The sequence below is a fragment of the Eriocheir sinensis genome, chromosome 70 (genome assembly GCF_024679095.1).
Source record: "Eriocheir sinensis breed Jianghai 21 chromosome 70, ASM2467909v1, whole genome shotgun sequence".
NCBI classification, from domain to species: Eukaryota; Metazoa; Arthropoda; class Malacostraca; order Decapoda; family Varunidae; genus Eriocheir; species Eriocheir sinensis.
The window spans coordinates 6250850-6270716 of NC_066578.1; the positions used below are offsets into that span (position 1 = coordinate 6250850).

The 19867-nt window shown below is 44.5% G+C and overlaps 1 protein-coding gene across 1 annotated transcript; it reads right to left on the reverse strand.

Annotated features, from left to right (window-relative positions):
- Positions 1–1237: 1237 nt before the first annotated feature.
- On the reverse strand, positions 1238–19407 carry LOC126988784 (suprabasin-like). The gene is made up of 2 exons (XM_050847183.1): positions 19157–19407; positions 1238–4556 (listed from the first exon to the last, which is right to left on the reverse strand). The coding sequence occupies exons 1-2, from the start codon at positions 19166–19168 to the stop codon at positions 3069–3071; spliced, it is 1500 nt and encodes a 499-aa protein (XP_050703140.1). The 5' UTR covers positions 19169–19407; the 3' UTR covers positions 1238–3068.
- Positions 19408–19867: the final 460 nt, after the last annotated feature.

The following is a 19867-nucleotide window of genomic DNA, read 5'->3' on the forward strand; positions in this document are numbered from 1 at the left end:
TCCTCACTTTCTCTTTGATGTTCTAACCCAATATACCAACACATGGGCGTGGCATCAAACAGGCTGACTGATCTGTTTACTTGGACCCAGCCAGCGGCGGCGTGTAACAACAAACTAATCTAATATCGCCCCTAACTTTCACAAATCCCTTAAGCAACAGTAAACCAGCATCTTCATTCTTTCATCCCTCTTGCGGCCGCCTCGAGAGTTAGGCCTCCTTGCTCATCCCTATTATACCTTGCTCATCCCTATTCTATCCAAATCCCTTATGCAAGTGTTAACCAGCATCTTCATTCTTTCATCCCTTCCCCTGGTGAACTCTGCAACAGCCTTCCTTCGTCTGTATTGCCTCCTGCCTACGACTTGAACGCTTTTAAAAGGAATTGACCTCTGTTTTGATCTTTCGTTCTTGTTTACTTTTGCCGGAGCAGCGTTTAGCGGGCGGTTTTTGTTGCTGAATTTGTGTTTTTGCCTTTGAGCTGCTTCCCTTGCTGCAAAAAATAAATTCACCCAAAAGAACATCGAATTCCTAAAAGGCAGAATGAATGACAAGATCTCGGTATGTTTTGACTTTTCCATCCTCCCGCAGGTAGTTTTATGGGCGTCTCTTTCGGGGTATATATAGAGCTGAATGCCTCAACCCCTCTCGCGTGGACCAACTGCACCAGAATTCTTATTTGCACATAAATCTCCGGAACAGTCTCCCTTTCTCCGCTCCCCTTTCCCGTGACGATGACTTTCAGTGTTTGACGCCACACCACGAGGCTTTGTTTTCAACGTTTTCAGCTGAAGGATCGCGGTCGACAGCTGAAAATAAACGCTGGAAAAGACTTCTCGCAATACGGACCAAAAAGAAACGTGAAAATCAAAGGAGAACAAAAGAGCATCGAGGTTCTGTTCGTACTTTTATATTATCATCGTAAAGCGTAGGACATTTTTGTGGAGTAGTCTTATATGTATTCTCTGATAAACTTCCTAAAGGGATGTACGTTTTATGACGGAAAAATATCCATATGGGCTTTGCAACAAGTTTTATTGCTAGGGAGTAGAATGAAAGATATTGAGGTATAGGGTAGAAGAAGGGAAAGAAAACGTTAGGGAGTGTTGAGAGGGAAAAACCAGCTGTCAGGGGGCGATGTGCGCGGCCAGGCTGGGCGGGGGAGACCTGTCAGAACCATTGACCACATGTGAGGTGGAGAAGGGTGGACAGAGAAAGAATAAAACATCGATTATTGCAACATTTTTTTATTGTGGCGTAAAATATTGGAACATTTTTTATTGTGGCGTAAAACTATTTGGTTATTTCTGACATATTATTGCAACATTTTTTTTTATTGTGGGGTAGAACTATTTGGTTATTTCTGAAATATTGGAACTTTTTTTATTGTGGCGTAAAACTATTTGGTTATTTCTGAAATATTGGAACATTTTTTATTGTGGCGTAAAACTATTGGGTTATTTCTGAAATATTGGAACATTTTTTATTGTGGCGTAAAACTATTGGGTTATTTCTGAAATATTGGAACATTTTTTATTGTGGCGTAAAACTATTGGGTTATTTCTGAAATATTGGAACATTTTTTTATTGTGGCGTAAAACTATTGGGTTATTTCTGAAATATTGGAACATTTTTTATTGTGGCGTAAAACTATTGGGTTATTTCTGAAATATTGGAACATTTTTTATTGTGGCGTAAAACTATTGGGTTATTTCTGAAATATTGGAACATTTTTTATTGTGGCGTAAAACTATTGGGTTATTTCTGAAATATTGGAACATTTTTTATTGTGGGATAGAACTATTTGGTTATTTCGACATATTATTGCAACATTTTTTATTGTGGCGTAAAACTATATGGTTATTTCGACATATTATTGCAACATTTTTTTATTGTGGCGTAAAACTCTTTGGTTACTTCTGACATACATAGCCAGGAAAAAAACGACATTGCTCACAGGAAGAAACACTGGGCCATATTCTAAAACATCTCGGCGCTCGGGTACACATATTTAACAATGTATATACGAGTTTTTGAGCATTTCCATAAGTTGCTTCATGATCCCTCTGGTAGTTTGACCCTTCTTCTGTACCATGAACCTGCAAAACACTCATTAGAACCCGACTGATCTCCTTATCGGCCTGTGGAAATAGGTGATGTTAGAGGCAGAAGGGTCTGGGAATAGTGACCATAGCTTCTAAATGATTTGCTTCCATGTATTAGTGTATGTTATTTTCCTATTAACATGCTGCACTTTGGGAAGATTCGTTGCTCTTTGTATGTTTGTGTAGACGTCTCCCCCTCCAAGACATAAGCGGAGTCTCTTAGGCAAGTACCAGTTAATCTGTGTTACCCTAATAAGTTATCATCCCAACAAAACAGCTATTAAAAAGCTACAGAATGTTCTTAAACCTCTAACTCCAGACCATACATTGTCATCTCAACCTGTATCGCTAATTCTGTAGGGTGTTATTTTTCTTACACTATATTCCACGGGCGCCTCTGTGGTGTAGTCGTCAGCAGGACTGGCTAGGAATCAACAAACCTTGGTTCGATCTCGGCCTAGGCAGTGGGCGCCCCAAGCATCCAGCGGTTCATCCTCCCTTTCGGACTGGTCAATAAATGGGTACCTGTGGAAACCCGGAGAAGTAAAGCGTGGCAACCCTGACACCACCACACCAGCTGCCTGATTGTCCTCTTGTTTGTGCTGCGTCGTCAGTTCAAGTAAGCTGCTATTGCTTCATGAGGTCATTTTAATTCCTATACAGCATTGCAGGCTCCTTAAATCATATGTCGAAGACAATGTTTTGTCATCCAAGCTTCTCCCACCGGCTGCACCAGGCACCAGCACCACACACTCACAGCAAAGAGTGACGAGACATTAACTTAGCAAGTGATGTGTGAACCCTCGCACCTGGCGTTCATAAACAGTCTTTTTCATCTTATGAGACGCCAGAGTAGCTGCGGGAGTAAGGGCTGATAAACACTCATTGGCTTAGCAAGATCGTATATTTATTGGAGCTACAGCTATGTATGTACAGCGGCGCGGGGCACGGGGCGGGGCTCTGCCTCACCCGTAGTAGACGCCGGGGTAGGCGAGGTAGTAGTAGGGGCCGGTGTAGACGGAGTTGGTGAGGCCCTGCGCCAGGCTGTGCCCCAGGGCGTGGCTCAGCTTCTGCCCCAGCGCCTGCTTGACGTCGTGGGCCTCCACGTGGGCATCGGCGTGGTCGAACGCGTGCAAGCTGTGGTCCACCACCGGGTGGTCGTGCAGCACGGCGCCGTGGCCCACGTGCGCCACGCCGATAGGCCGGTGCGGGCCCCCAAGGTAATCCAGGCCGTGCCCGTGGCCCACGGCATGCCCATGGCCCACAGCATGGCCATGACCCACAGCATGGCCATGGCTTACGGCATGCCCATGGCCCACAGCATGGCCATGGCCCACAGCATGACCCTCCACGGCGACGTGCCCCACGGCGTGACCCACACCAACGGCGTGGCCAACGTGACCTCCATGACCGAGTCCAACGTGGCCCACCCCATGGCCGTGGCCCAGGACAGCACCGTGTATGGCAGCCTGACCCACGGCGTGGCCGTGCGCGACTGCGTGGCCATGCACAGAGGCCTTGCCCACCGCATGGCCATGAGCCACAGCCTGGGTTACTCCGTGAGTGTGGCCCACCCCCACCACTGGCACATGGCCCACGACGTGACCCACGCCATGCCCGTGGCCAACAACGTGGCCCACGCCATGACCGTGCCCCAGACCGTGGCCTAGCCCATGGCCTAGTCCATGGTCCAGCCCGTGACCCAGTCCATGGCCCAGCCCGTGACCCAACCCATGGCCCAGTCTATGGCCCAGTCCATGGCCCAGTCCGTGGTCCACCCCATGGCCCAGCCCGTGACCCAGCCCGTGACCCAGCCCGTGGCCGTGGTGGAAGTCCAGTCCAGCCTTACCCTTGGCTTTGGCCTTGGCCGTGGCCGTGGCCTTGGCCTTGGGGTCGGCTTCAGCCTCCGCCTCAGGCGCCGCGCCCGCCGCCGCTTCCCGCTTGTGCAGGAGGTGCACGGGGCCGTAGGAGTGGGCGCTGTACGGGCCGTAGTGGCCGCCGTGGCCGAGGTGGCCGTGGCCGAGGTGGCCGTGGCCCAGTGAGTGCCCGAGGTGGCCGTGCCCTACACCAAGCCCGTACCGGTGGCCGGTGTCAAAGCCGTACTCGGTCACGTAGTGCACGCCGTGGCTGTGCCCGTACCCGTGCCCGATGGTTCCCAGCAAGTGGCCGTGCCCGATACCGTGGCCGATCCCATGGCCATACCCGATCCCGTGCCCATGGCCGATCCCGTGGCCATGGCCGATCCCATGGCCATAACCGATCCCGTGGCCATGGCCGATCCCATGGCCATACCCGATCCCGTGGCCATAGCCGATGGACGTACCCAGGCCGTGCCCCAGCAGTACGCCCGGCGAAGGTTCGGCGGCGCGCTTCTGTTGCTGCTTCTCGTCGGGGACGTTGCTGACCTGGCTGGCGTCGGCGGCCGCGACCACTGCCCCGGCGAGGAGCACACCCTGGAAGGCAGAGGCGGGGGTGAGGGGCCAGGCGGGGGTGAGGGGGGAGGCGTTGGGTGGCAGGGGAAATGGATCTGGGGAGCCTCTACCTGAAGCTATGAAGCTGTTGTTCTCTACGGAGCCTAGACATGAACCATTATTATTCTGTCTTGCTGTTGTCATGAGTGACGCGCCCGGTCACCTGTACTCGGAGCTGCCGTCATGGGTCACTATCTGCCTACCTGGAAATAGAATACTGGCACCATATATATATATATATATATATATATATATATATATATATATATATATATATATATATATATATATATATATATATATATATATATATATATATATATATATAAATAGATATAGATAGATATATAGATATATATATATATATAGAGAGAGATATAAAAAAATAGATTTATATATATATATATATATATATATATATATATATATATATATATATATATATATATATATATATATACACATACATATATAGCCGGGTAATTTATTATCATCTGTTGGTGGGTCGCCCGGTGTGTCGGGAGGGTCGGCACAGGTGCGTCACGCGGGCAGTACACTTGGGTGTCACCTCGGGCATTTGTTTGCCTCGCCGTAAATCTCCGGCGCCTGGAAAAGCACAGCGACGCTCCCTGCAGAGAAAACACGCTGATGGAACAACGGTGTGGGAAATTTATATTTGGAGCCGTGATGTCCGCGCCGCGCTGAGGGTTAGACGCGCGACGAGTGCCACGGGGCAGGAGCGGTGCCAGCCTAACCTTTACCTTGGCGTTATTCAATTACTGGAATTTAAGAATTTGTCGTGGCAAGCAATTGATGAGGAGTGATCAGAGAACACGAGCCGCTGAGGTGCAAACGCTGTTATGCGCTATGTCGGGGCGAGGTGGAGCGTGTCGCGCAAGGCGGAACATGCGATGTCGGCCGGTGACAACAGCGTTCAATATTTTTGTCCCTCGTTAGAGAAAATGAGGCGTCGCTGACATGGGCGCGGCGGATGAGTGTGTTGTGAGGCAAAACAGTCCACCAAAAACAACACGACACTTGTTTGTCGGGTGATTAAAAACGCCCTTTGAGTCTTGCGGGACACAAATATTATCGAAGCAGACCAAAGCCATAACAAAAGTTCCTTCACTGCCGCCGCTGGGCCGGAATATTAAGCGCCTAATGGCAAGAGTTGACCGATCGGGGACTTATGTTTATGGCACAGTAATTACGGAATAAAAGTTCGTTAATTTGTACTGGTGTGATGAGGACGCGTGGCTGACCTTCAGGAACTCGGCGACCCATCAGCGGGAGTGTGTGGGCGCCGCTGCTCGCATGTATGATCCTGAAATGTTAGCGTTGAAAGTGCGAAAGTTATCCCTGAATTATTTATGAAACTGATCAGGCCCCATTTTCATTAAGCTGTTAATTTTCCTCCTCTTACTTAAAGGAACTGAATACAGAAATGTTCGTATCAGACGTGCGAAAGTTATCCTTGAACTGTATAGGAAACTAGGAAGGCCTCATTTTGTTCATGTTAAACGGATTAGTCCCATTATTACAAAAAAGGAAAAAGAAAAACGTTGATCATTAATGCGAGGAAGATCAAGAATCGGCAATGGTTTGGACATATGCTTTGGAGAGAGAACAGCGAATGGAAAAGCTGAGGGACAGGCTGGGTTGATTTTTCTAGTTCAATTTATTCCCTTGTTACAGAACGAATATAGAAAAAAGTAGACCACAAAGCTAAATCAAGAAAGGCAATGGTCAGGACGTGTTTGGGGGAGAAAGAACATCAGATGGACAAAATGTGTGACTGATGAGTTTGATTTTCTAGTCTAATTCGGTTCCTTCGTTGCGGAAATGATATAGACGAGAGTAGACCACAAAAGCAAGCAAAAACAAGCAGCAGTAATGATCAGGACATGGTTGGGGGAGAAAGAACATCGGATGGACAAACTGAGCGACTGATGTTTTTGATTTTCTGGTCTAATTCGGTCCCCTCGTTGCGGAAATGATATAGACGAGAGTAGACCACAAAAGCAAGCAAAAACAAGCAGCAGCAATGATCAGGACATATGTTTGGGAGAGAGAAAAGCGGATGGGCAAACTGAGTGGCAGGTTGGGTTAATTTTCCCGTTTAACTTGGTCACCTTGCTACAAAAAAACATATGGAAGAGTTGATCATAAGGGCAAGCAAAATCGAAAAAGGGCAGTAGTCAGGACATGTGTTTGGGGGAGAGAACAGCGTATGGGTAAACTGAGGGACATGTTGGGTTAATTTTCCCGTTTAACTTGGTCATCTTGCTACAAAAAAAAAAAAAAAAATATGGAAGCGTTGATCATAAGGGCAAGCAAAATACAGAAATGGCAGTGGTCAGGACGTGTGTTTGGGGGAGAGAACAGCGGGTGGACAAACTGAGTGGCAGGTTGGGTTGGTTTTCCCGTTTAACTTGGTCACCTTGCTACAAAAAATCACATGGAAGCGTTGATCATAAGGGCAAGCAAAATAGAGAAATGGCAGTGGTCAGGACGTGTGTTTGGGGGAGAGAACAGCGTATTGGCAAACTGAGTGGCAGGTTGGGTTGGTTTTCCCGTTTAACTTGGTCACCTTGCTACAAAAAATCACAAGGGCAAGCAAAATCGAAAAATGGCAGTGCTCAGGACATGTGTTTAGGGAAGAGAACAGCGGGTGGATAAACCGAGTGACAGGCTGGGAAATAGTTGACATCATAAGCCTCAAGCGATGACCGTTTTCCAGATGATGTACCCGAATTAGAGAAGTGTTTGAAGCTCTTGCAGTGACACTGGAAACTAGATACACAGCACATAAAACTAATGGAGACGAATAGGAAATATCGCTGGGCCATATTCTTCAACATTTCGGAGTCCAAGTAAACATTTCTAACAAGGCTTTCGTAGGAGTTTTGGGCCTCTCCGTAGGTAGCTTTATGACCCCGGTGGTAGTTTGACAATGCCTCTGTGATATGAACGTAAAAACAACACTCAGGAGAACGCTTTTAGCCTCTTGTTTGGCCTGTAGAAATAATTAATATGAGAGACTTAAGCGTCGAACAATAGCGACCGTTGTCCTTATGTAGAATGATCATAAAGAAGGAAAATCAGAAGAAACGGAAAAGAGAAAGAGATTAATACTGAGAAATGAACAGGGAGGAATATATATATGGAGTAAAACCAAACTGAAAAGCGCACGTAAGCTGATATGAATGAGGAAAGAGGACAGTAAATGGAAACAGATGAAGGAAGCGGAGGCGTCAGCTGGAATTCTACGGTAAAGTAAATTAATTGAAAGAACGCTATTGCCGGTGCGTATAGGGAGAAAGTGAGGCAAAATGAAGAGAAAGGAAAAGAAAGGAGAAAAGCGAAACTAAGCAAAAAGAAGAGGTAAAATTGACGAGGGGGGTGACAGGGAAAAGAGAGAAAGAGAAACGAAATGAAAGGGAGCAAAATAGAACAGATGGAATTGATGGAAAGGGGGAAGGATGAGGTACAGAGAGCGGGGGAGAGAAGGAGGACGGTAGGATATGGAAGGGTAGAAAAGGATGGCTCATAGGAAGGAGGAGGAGGAGAGAGAAGGGAGACGGTTGGATATGGAAGGAATGGAAGGGAAGGTACGTAATGAAGGAGGTAGAGAAGGGAGAAGGAAGCAAGAGGGTAGGAAATGGAAGGGATGGAAAGGGAGCTACTTACTGAAGAATATGAGAAAGGAAAAGGGAAGAAGATGGTAGAAAATGGAAGGTATGAAAGGGAAGATGAATAGAAGGAGAAGGGAAAGGAAGGGAACGGCTGAGATGGAACTACAAACAACGTGAACGAATGGTGGATAGAAGGGAACGGGACTGACGGGAAGGGAACGAGAGGGGAACGGGAGCGATAGGAGGGGAATGGAACCCGACCTTCCAGATAAAAGAAAAAGTTGAAAAAAAGGAAAACCAGAAGAGCGTGAACACAACTGCTGGCTCCATTGAATGACACGTCCATGGCGGCGTTATGGTGCCAGGGAGGGTCATGTGTGCAGGGGGGAGGAGGGGGAGGAGGAGGAGGAGGGAGGAAGGGGAAAAAGAGGGAGTGGAAGGGTCTTTATTTTTGTGTGGCTCGAAATTGATGAAAAGAACCGCAATGATGGGAAAGAATTATGAAGTGGAGATGATGGTAGTAGTATTAGTAGTGGTAGTAGTAGTAGTAGTAGTAGTAGTAGTAGTAGTAGTAGTAACAGTAGTAGTTGTTGTTTTTACAGTAAAGGAAGCAGCTCAAGGGCAATGCAAGATACATATAGAGAAAATAAAGTAAAAAAAAAAGAACAGCTGGCCCGTAGTAGTAGTAGTAGTAGTAGTAGTAGTAGTAATGGTGGTAACAGTAATAGGACTCTCTCTCTCTCTCTCTCTCTCTCTCTCTCTCTCTCTCTCTCTCTCCCGTGGCTTCCTTTCCTCCAAATAATTATCGCAAAATGTTTTCTCTTTCCGTTTTCTCCAATACCGCTTTTTCCCGCCATATTTTCCGTTGCCCTTTCGTTTATTTATTTTTTATTATTGCTGCACTTTTCTATTCGTATTCGTAATTGTGGTGGTGGTAGTAGTAGTAGTAGTAGTGGTAGTAGTAGTAGTAGACGGCATAGTTTCCATGTAACACCTCTCGAATGCAAACTCATTTAGGAAAGAAGAAGGTGCAGGAAGCGAGACTGAGATGGTTTGGTCATGTCACGAGGAGAGAGAGAGAGGAAGGAAGTTGTGAAAGGCAGATAATGGACATGGAAGTGGGTGGCAGAAGGAAGAGAGGAAGACCCAGGACGAGATGGAAGGACTGTATTGTGACGGACGGCAGGGAGAGGAACTTGGACCTTGAAGCGGCGGAGGACAGGGTTAGATGGAGGGGACTCATCAAAAACAGCGACCCCTTATAGAAACGGGATAATAACGCTGTGGAAGAAGTATGCAAACTCATTTAGGCTTTTTCGTCCATTCAGTATCATTCTACGTAAGCGCCTTTGCATATTTTTCTTTCCAAACTCCTCCCTTTTAACGTTCCCAGCCCTCGCCACAACGTTTTTCCAGCATTGATAATTAGATTGGTCCCAAAGTCTCCTCATGGTATAATATTCACAATTTGCTGTTTCCGTATTTATTTTTATACCTGTGGCCTATAGCGCCGGTAGGCTAATTAGTATGGGCTTGATGGTCGGCCCGAGTTTATAGTGGCGCAATTATTATTGGCTCGTGCTGCTTCCCGGAACTCATTTTTTATTTCACTTGCGATGTACAGTTTCTTCTAGAGTCCGGGTTGATAGGTGGTCTTCAGGACAGCATGTGGGTAGGTCTTAAGCCACTCGGCGGTGACTGAAAAATCCCAGGTGACCAGCGGCGGATTCGAACCCACGTCATGGACAACTCACCAAATGCGAGACCGGCACGCTAACCACTCAGCCACCGCTTCCCTCTGTATATGGATAGTGACTGTGGTTCTTTTATTTATAGAATGCCAACGCTATCTTCGTCCACTTCGCTATTAAAATTAATGTCCTTGTTTCTTTGATTGTACACGGCAAAGTAGGAAGCTTAAGGGCATGTAAATATATATATCCCGTAAAAAGTCATGTTATATCGCTGCCCCCAAAAGTGAAAAGTGGAACATTAAAGTACAAAATAAATATCGGTTAGTGAGGTGTTTAAAGGCTTATTAGTAGTGGATATCGTACTTTCATGATAATAATAATAATGATGGTAATAATAATACTAAACTAAATGATGATGACGATAATAATAATAATAATAATAATAATAATAATAATAATAATAATAATAATAATAATAATAATAATAATAACAATAACAATAACACTCGTAAAAGTGATAATGAAAATGAATATCGAGGAGCATTTACAAGGTTGAAAAAATGGAAAACCATAAGTGCGTGAACACAACTGCTGGCTCAATTGAATTAAACGTCCTTGGCGGCGTTATGGTGCCAGGGAGGGTCATGTAATGCAAGGGGAGGAGGAGGTAGGAGGAGGAGGGAGGAAGGGGAAAGTAGAGGTAGTGGAAGGGTCTCTCTCTCTCTCTCTCTCTCTGTGTGGCTTCCTCCAAATTGATGAAAATGTTTCTTCCGTTTTCTCCAATACCGCTTTTTCCCGCCATGATGTTGCCCTTTCGTTTATTTATTTTTTATTAGAATTAATTCGAAGTGGGTGGTGGTAGTAGTATTAGTAGTGGTAGTAGTAGTAGTAGTAGTAGAAATAGTAGTGCAAACTCATTTAGGAAAGAAGAAGGTGCAGGAAGCGAGACTGAGATGGTTTGGTCATGTCACGAGAGAGAGAGAGAGGAAGGAAGTTGTGAAAGGCAGATAATGACATGGAAGTGGTAGAAGGAAGAGAGGAAGACCCAGGACGAGATGGAAGGACTGTATTATGGAAGGACGGCAGGAGAGGAACTTGGACCTTGGAAGCGGCGGAGGACAGGGTTAGATGGAGGAGACTCATCAAAAACATTGAAACGGATACACACACACACACACACACACACACACACACACACACACACACACACACACACACACACACACACACACACACACACACACACACACACACACACACACACACACACACACACACACACACACACACACACACACACACACACACACACACACACACACACACACACACACACACACACACACACACACACACACACACACACACACACACACACACACACACACACACACACACACACACACACACACACACACACACACACACACACACACACACACACACACACACACACACACACACACACACACACACACACACACACACACACACACACACACACACACACACACACACACACACACACACACACACACACACACACACACACACACACACACACACACACACACACACACACACACACACACACACACACACACACACACACACACACACACACACACACACACACACACACACACACACACACACACACACACACACACACACACACACACACACACACACACACACACACACACACACACACACACACACACACACACACACACACACACACACACACACACACACACACACACACACACACACACACACACACACACACACACACACACACACACACACACACACACACACACACACACACACACACACACACACACACACACACACACACACACACACACACACACACACACACACACACACACACACACACACACACACACACACACACACACACACACACACACACACACACACACACACACACACACACACACACACACACACACACACACACACACACACACACACACACACACACACACACACACACACACACACACACACACACACACACACACACACACACACACACACACACACACACACACACACACACACACACACACACACACACACACACACACACACACACACACACACACACACACACACACACACACACACACACACACACACACACACACACACACACACACACACACACACACACACACACACACACACACACACACACACACACACACACACACACACACACACACACACACACACACACACACACACACACACACACACACACACACACACACACACACACACACACACACACACACACACACACACACACACACACTTACAGATAAACAAACACACATAAACAACCCAGTAAATGAATAAAGCATATACCAGCACCCTCCAAAACAGCCGGCAGCTAACTCAATTACGTGATTCTGTTGCATTATGCCGCGCGGTAATTGGAGGTGTTTGGACGCATCGCGGTAATAATTTCGTAGCGGGGAACACACGCCACTGTTGGTATACCCATGATTCTGTAGGGCTGCCCGACTTGTTTTTGTTGGAGGTGGTGGTGGGTGGTGGTGGTGGTGGTGGTGATGATGGTGGTGGTGGTGATGGTGGTGGTGGTGATTTGTTGTTGTTGTTGTTGTTAGTAGTAGTAGTAATATAGTTTTATTATTATTATTATTATTATTATTATTATTATTATTATTATTATTATTATTATTATTATTATTATTATTATTATTATTATTATTATTATTATTATTATTATTATTATTACTACTACTACTACTACTACTACTACAAATAATAATAATAATAATAATAATAATAATAATAATAATAATAATAATAATAATAATAATAATCCGAGCACTACCCTTTTCCTTCCATTTTACATATAATTTTCTTTTATAAACAGCATTACGATTATATTCCCAATGATATGTTAACACCACATGCATTTCCATCAGTCCTGCATTCTTTTTTTGTTCTTATTTTTCATCTTCGGCAGGTGGGTGAGCCTCGTCATACCTGCCCACGACCCTCATGGCAACACGGGGCTTAAAGGGAAGTGTCCCAACCCATACCAAAGAAAAATGAGGGGGGAAAAGTCTACGGTTAGTGCACTTCAGCTGTTATGTGTTTTGGTTGCCAGCTGGTGAAGAGCAAGTGAGAGAGAGAGAGAGAGAGAGAGAGAGAGAGAGAGAGAGAGAGAGAGAGAGAGAGAGAGAGAGAGAGAGAGAGAGAGAGAGAGAGAGAGAGAGAGAGAGAGAGAGAGAGAGAGAGAGAGAGAGAGAGAGAGAGAGAGAGAGAGAGAGAGAGAGAGAGAGAGAGAGAGAGAGAGAGAGAGAGAGAGAGAGAGAGAGAGAGAGAGAGAGAAAATAGAACATAACTATCTAAAACTGCCTTCCCCAAATCTCCACATCCTTCCCCTTCCGCTTCCCTTTCACCCCTTTACCTACTTCTGAGAACCATTTCGAGAATAGTGAGAGGGAGAAATAGAGAGAGAATGAAATAGATAGATAGATAGATAAATAGATAGAGAGTGAGACAAATAGAATGAGAGATAGATGGGTAGAGAGAGAGAGAGTGAGATTTGTTTATTTTCACACCAAAGGAAACAACTCAAGGACAAAAATATATAATAGGTATAGAAAAAAAGATGTCGCTGCTTCACTCAATTAGACAAAGACAGATAAATAGACAGATAGATAGAAAGAGACACAGATAAACAGAGAGACATGTCCAAAATCATCTCCCTTGTACGTTATCCGGAAGCTCACGACAAAGGAAGGACTCGGATAACCAAACTAAGCCTTCTAGCACAACTATTTTCCTTCCTCACCAAGCTGTACATACCTACCTTCAACCCTCCCCTTCCCTTCCCTCTCCTTCCCTGGCTGACTGGCTTAGTGGGACAGAGTAATCATGCTTGCGTAATATCAAGGGGAATCGTAACCCCTACACATCACCAGAGGACACACCCATATAGAATCACACCCTCTTGCATGCACACATTAGATCTTGCAACACACAGACACACTCACACACTCACACACGTATCACACCCACTTTCAATAGCAATTCTTGTCATGCATATCATAGCCCTTTCCCCTCCAATGTTGCACCAATAGTGTAAGGAATTAGGGCTCTTAGTACAAAGCCAATACATGTCTCCCTCCAACACACACCTAGAACTCCATCCAGTGTCAAAAGCAGTAGAATACACGTTAAAAGCCTTGTCAATGAGTGCGTGAGTGCGTCGATATGTATAGGCGTTCAGAGTGTAGATGTAAATTGGGCAAACTCTCCTATTTTTCGGTTCCTGTGTCCCTATTCCCTCCTCCTCCTTGTCCCCCCTATTCGAGTTCAGCGCAGTGAGGTCAGTACAGTGGAACCAGCGGTCGCCGATGCAAAACTGAAAAGGTTGACATATTTATAAGAGACATCCCCTCAATATTTCAAGCCCCGGCGGTGTAGTGGGCGGTGAAGGGCAGACGGTTAGCATTTCGTTTTCATTTTGGTTCGTTCCGTGAGCATTAGACTCCCTTACAGATTGTAGGAGTTATTTATTCATTTCGTAATTTTTATTCCCCTGACATCGGTTCTGTGGACACTCACTTTTTTTATTACTTATTTTAATGTTTTTTATACACATTGAATATTTATTTACCACTCGGAAGTGTGTGTGTGTGTGTGTGTGTGTGTGTGTGTGTGTGTGTGTGTGTGTGTTCTCGTCCGCCAAACTAACCTTGCATATTTATTCATTTTGTCATGGAGGAGAACTGTCAGTTTTCGAAGCATATGAAAAATTGATCTACATGGGATAAATATACCTTCCAACAACCCGCCTGGAAATCGAATCGAACCGGGGCCCTCGAGACCCGATGCGGACATTCTACCATCGAGCCAAGGGATTCCCCACGGCTCAAGGCTTTGGGAGTCCTTAAAACCGCGTCCCTGATCATTACACTGACTCAAGGAACAGTTTCTGGCACGCCCAAAATGCCGTTATCAAGAGTCATATTCTTAAACCTTCCGACAAGGCTTTCGTAGTAGTTTTGAACATTTCCAGGGGTAGTTTTATGGCCCTGGTATTAGTCTGACCCTTCTTCTGTACGATGAACCCAAGAAACACACATTTGACAAGGCTTTCGCAGCAATTTTGAGCATTTCCAGGAGTAGTTTTATGGCCCTGGTAGTAGTCTGACCCTTCTTCTGTACGATGAACCCAAGAAACACACATTTGACAAGGCTTTCGTAGCAGTTTTGGGCATTTCTAGGGGTAGTTTTCTGGCCCTGGTATTAGTCTGACCCTTCTTCTGTACGATGAACCCAAGAAACACACATTTGACAAGGCTTTCGTAGCAGTTTTGGGCATTTCCAGGGGTAGTTTTATGGCCCTGGTATTAGTTTGACCCTTCTTCTGTACGATGAACCCAAGAAACACACGTTTGACAAAGCTTTCGTAGCAGTTTTGAGCATTTCCAGGGGTAGTTTTATGGCCCTGGTATTAGTTTGACCCTTCTTCTGTACGATGAACCCAAGAAACACACGTTTGACAAGGCTTTCGTAGCAGTTTTGAGCATTTCCAGGGATAGTTTTTATGGCCCTGGTATTAGTCTGACCCTTCTTCTGTACGATGAACCCAAGAAACACACATTTGACAAGGCTTTCGTAGCAGTTGTGAGCATTTCCAAGGGTAGTTTTATGGCCCTGGTATTAGTCTGACCCTTCTTCTGTACCATGAGTCTAAACAACACTCATTAGAATCCGACTGGTCTCCCTTTTGGCCTTTGGAAGTGGCTGATGTGTGAGGGGGAAGCGTCTGAGAATCCCAATACAGGAAGCCTATGTCGCACTGTTGGTCTGAGGCTCCCAATGCGGCGCCTCACGTCCCAGCGAAGGTCGAGCACCCGCAACAGGTGTCACTTGAGAAATCGGTTTTAATCAGCTGCCTTGCACGGGGGGGGGGAGAGGGGTGTAGTGGGGGGAGTCGTTTTCTATTCAAAGGGCAGACTCTGTTATAAATACCGCTTTGCCTTAAGGAAAGACCGACCGTCACCTTCTAATGGATCCCAACCCAACGTCCACCCGTGTTTGTTTTTAGCTCCCCCCACCCCTCCCCCCCTCGACACATACACCCCACCACTATTACTGATATTGCCATTTACACTGCTACTACTAATACCACTACCACAACTTCTACTACTACTACTACTACTACTACTACTACTACTACTACTTCTACTACTAATACTAATACTAATACTAATAATACTTTTACTACTACTACTACAGCTGTTGTTTCTGCTGCTGATGTTTCTTCTTGGTATTTCTACTTGCAAGAGATTATTCCAACATATTAATCGAATTTACCTTCACTAATATTATCTCCATCTTTTAACACTACAAATTCCGTTATACTATTGACCTAAATCTTGATACTAAGCATAACTTCACTTTATCATTACGCGAAATCAGAATGAAATTACTCTCCACCAAAGTCTGTGTTCGTTGCGCCACTACGGTATCGTGTTGGTCTGTCCACAGTTACCAGACATTTGGGGACGTCAGTGTTATTCTAGTAAGCGCCGTCGATCCCACCTCGCCGACCTAACACACGCATGAGATACCAAGGGATTTGTTTCATTAGCGGAGAGAAAAAGACTGCGCGTGACATGGCGAACCAGGAAGCGAGCTACATGGATCAAGGAACAGACAAGGGTTTCAAGATATTTCAGACTGAGAATATGAAATGGACTCGGAAAGGTCACAGCGTGTCTTGATCAGAGTGACAACCATGGAGCTGTAAAAGTCAGGTCAGAGAGAGGATTGGGTGGAGATATTTCACTAGAACCTTTGATGATGCAGGATTAAGCACAATAACATCAGACAGAGAGGTGGAGAACGATGAGAAATGTCTTTGTCTTGGAGTGAACTAAAGGTGGCTATAGATAACGATGATGATGATGTATTAGTGAGCCTTTGATGATGCAGGATTAAGCACAATAACGTCAGACAGAGATGTGGAGAACGATGAGAAATGTCTTTGTCTTGGAGTGAACTAAAGGTGGGTATAGATAACGATGATGATGATGTATTAGTGAGCCTTTGTCGATGCAGTATGAAGCACAACAACGCCAGACAGAGAGCCGATTTCACAGTCCAACACAGTGTCTTCGTAACAGCCCGAACCAAACTATAGAATCCCATACAATCCAAACTGGGGAGGTCTTCGATGCCACACTAAATACACAAGACTTTTCTAGTATAGTTTCATCAAATCTGTGAACTTAAATATAAACACCAGACACTATACAAGGAAATTTCGAAGGCTCTGGTATTGGTTTGGGAGCTTACTAACCGATCATGGGGAACTGTGAAACTGGCCCAGAGAGATGGAGAACGGGTCTTATAGTGAACTAGAAATGTCTTTAGATAATGATGATGATGATGTATTAATGAAGAGAAAAGGTATCAGGGTCGTACAAACTAACTGAATTTACATGTACAATTATTAGAGATGGTCAACAGTGTTATTTTTTTCTGTTTTTGCTTCTTTAACATGTGAGTTTTTTTGTCATTCAGGCTATCAATCAGTCCTTCATCAGCCTATCCTTTCACTCCATCGGTAACAAACCAAAGAAGACCGTCTGCGAAGCATTTTGAAGTTATTTGATATATAACACTAACAATTTTTCTATGTAAACCTTCCCAATTCAGTTTTTTTCGGAGAGGCAACGAGACCAACATTTTCCGTGGCTAAATTACCAGCGATGACATTTTTTTCCCATTCCTGATAAGTCCATTAATGTTCAAATACCTAAGTTAATAACACGCGACACGTCCTCACTCGATTATTGACGGCGTCGGTGAGTCGTTTATTTCTACCTGATTACCGATTTAGTTCATCAACGTTAAAATGCAACCCACTAATACGTGCGTCATGAATAATAAGCGCTGGGTCTTGAAACATTGAGTGTGACGGATGTGTTAGCGAGGAGGTGTGAGGTGTGACGCGGCGGGGTGGTGCTGTAACGGTTAGGTGACGGGTAGGTGACAGGAAGGGGACGGCGATGTGACGGGGTGAGGACGAGGAGGTGTGAGGTGTGACGCGGCGTGGTGCTGTGACGGGGGGATGGGGCGTGACGGGAAAGTGACGAGGGAGCGGTATACAACAGGTGTGTGTCAATTCTGCGTTCACCTGTCCATGAATAATACGTCACACAGGTGGAGCGACGAACGTGTAGCCTTTCTCACTTTCACTTTCTTTTTCACTATCTATCGTTCTTGCTATCCGTATCTATCTATCTGTATCTCTCTATCTCTCTATCTCCATCTTCATCGCTCTATCTATCTATTTCTCTATATATATTAGTTATTTCTTGTTATTTCCTTTCATCAATGCAGCATTTCAACCTCACTAATTCACTAAGTCCGTAAGTCTTTAATATATTCAGTCAGTCAGTGAAAATCTGCATTGATCTAAAGACTTTCCTAAAACAAGACTTATAATAATAATAATGATAATACTAATACTAAAACTAATACAAATACCATTACCGATACTAATACCAATACTACTACCAATACCAATACTAACACTAACACTAATACCAATACTAATACAAATACTAACAGCAATACCAATGCCAATACAAATACTAATACCAATACTAATACCAATAACAATACCAACACTAATACTAACACTAATAGCAATACTAATACCAATACTGATAATAATACTGATACCAATACTAATACCAATACTAATACCAATACCAATACCATTACCAATACCAATACTGATACCAATACTAATACCAATACTGATACCAATACTAATACCAATACTAATACCAATACCATTACCAATACCAATACTGATACCAATACTAATACCAATACTAATACCAATACTGATACTAATACTGATACTAATACTGATACCAATACTAATCCCAATACTAATACCAATACTGATACCAATACTAATCCCAATACTAATACCAATACTGATACCAATACTAATACCAATACTGATACTAATACTGATACCAATACGGATAACAATACTAATACCAATACTAATCCCAATACTAATACCAATACTGATACCAATACTAATACGATAATGATAACAGTAACACGAACAGCAATAATCAACAATCCAACAAAACAAAAACCAAAACAAAACACGAGCAACAATCAACAAATTTCTCCTCACCAGTATTCTCATGGCGCGTCAGAGCCGAGGAATGGTGGCGGGAGATGCACCACCGAGAGCTATATATACCTGCATCCTCCCTCTCACCTCCACGTCAACCTTAACGCTCACGGGTCACTACCCTCGCCCCTGTAACGCAGCACATGACTCCTCCGCGCTCGCCTGCTGCCTGGATGAGCGGTTCCCTGAATTGCCTCCCGCGGGTTAGCTAGCAAGTCAAGGCCGTTCCCGAGGGTGCCTGACCGGGCCACTCTGCGTGTTGTCGTGTCGAGTGGCTGCCCCTCGGTGGGGTTGGAAATGCTTTTGCGTTTGCCCTTCGTTGATTCGTTTTTTTTTTGTGTGTGTGTGTGTGTGTTTTTGAATGGATTTGAGTGTTTAATGATTTAAATGTGTTTTTTTTTGTGAGTGTTTTTTTTGTTTTTTTTTGTTAGTTGACGCTCTGCTTGCTAATGGATGTTGCCTTTGTTATATGTGTTTTTGTTTTGTTGTTTTAAATGCGGAAGTGCACACACACACACACACACACACACACACACACACACACACACACACACACACACACACAGGTATACCTTTTGTCACGTATAAAAACTAATTTATCATACATTTTTCATACACTAATATATTTTTTCTTCGCGTGATGCATAATGAATGGCAAATTCGTATTAAAAAGAGGCTTAACTCGTTTATTTATTTTTTTTCTTTTACGCG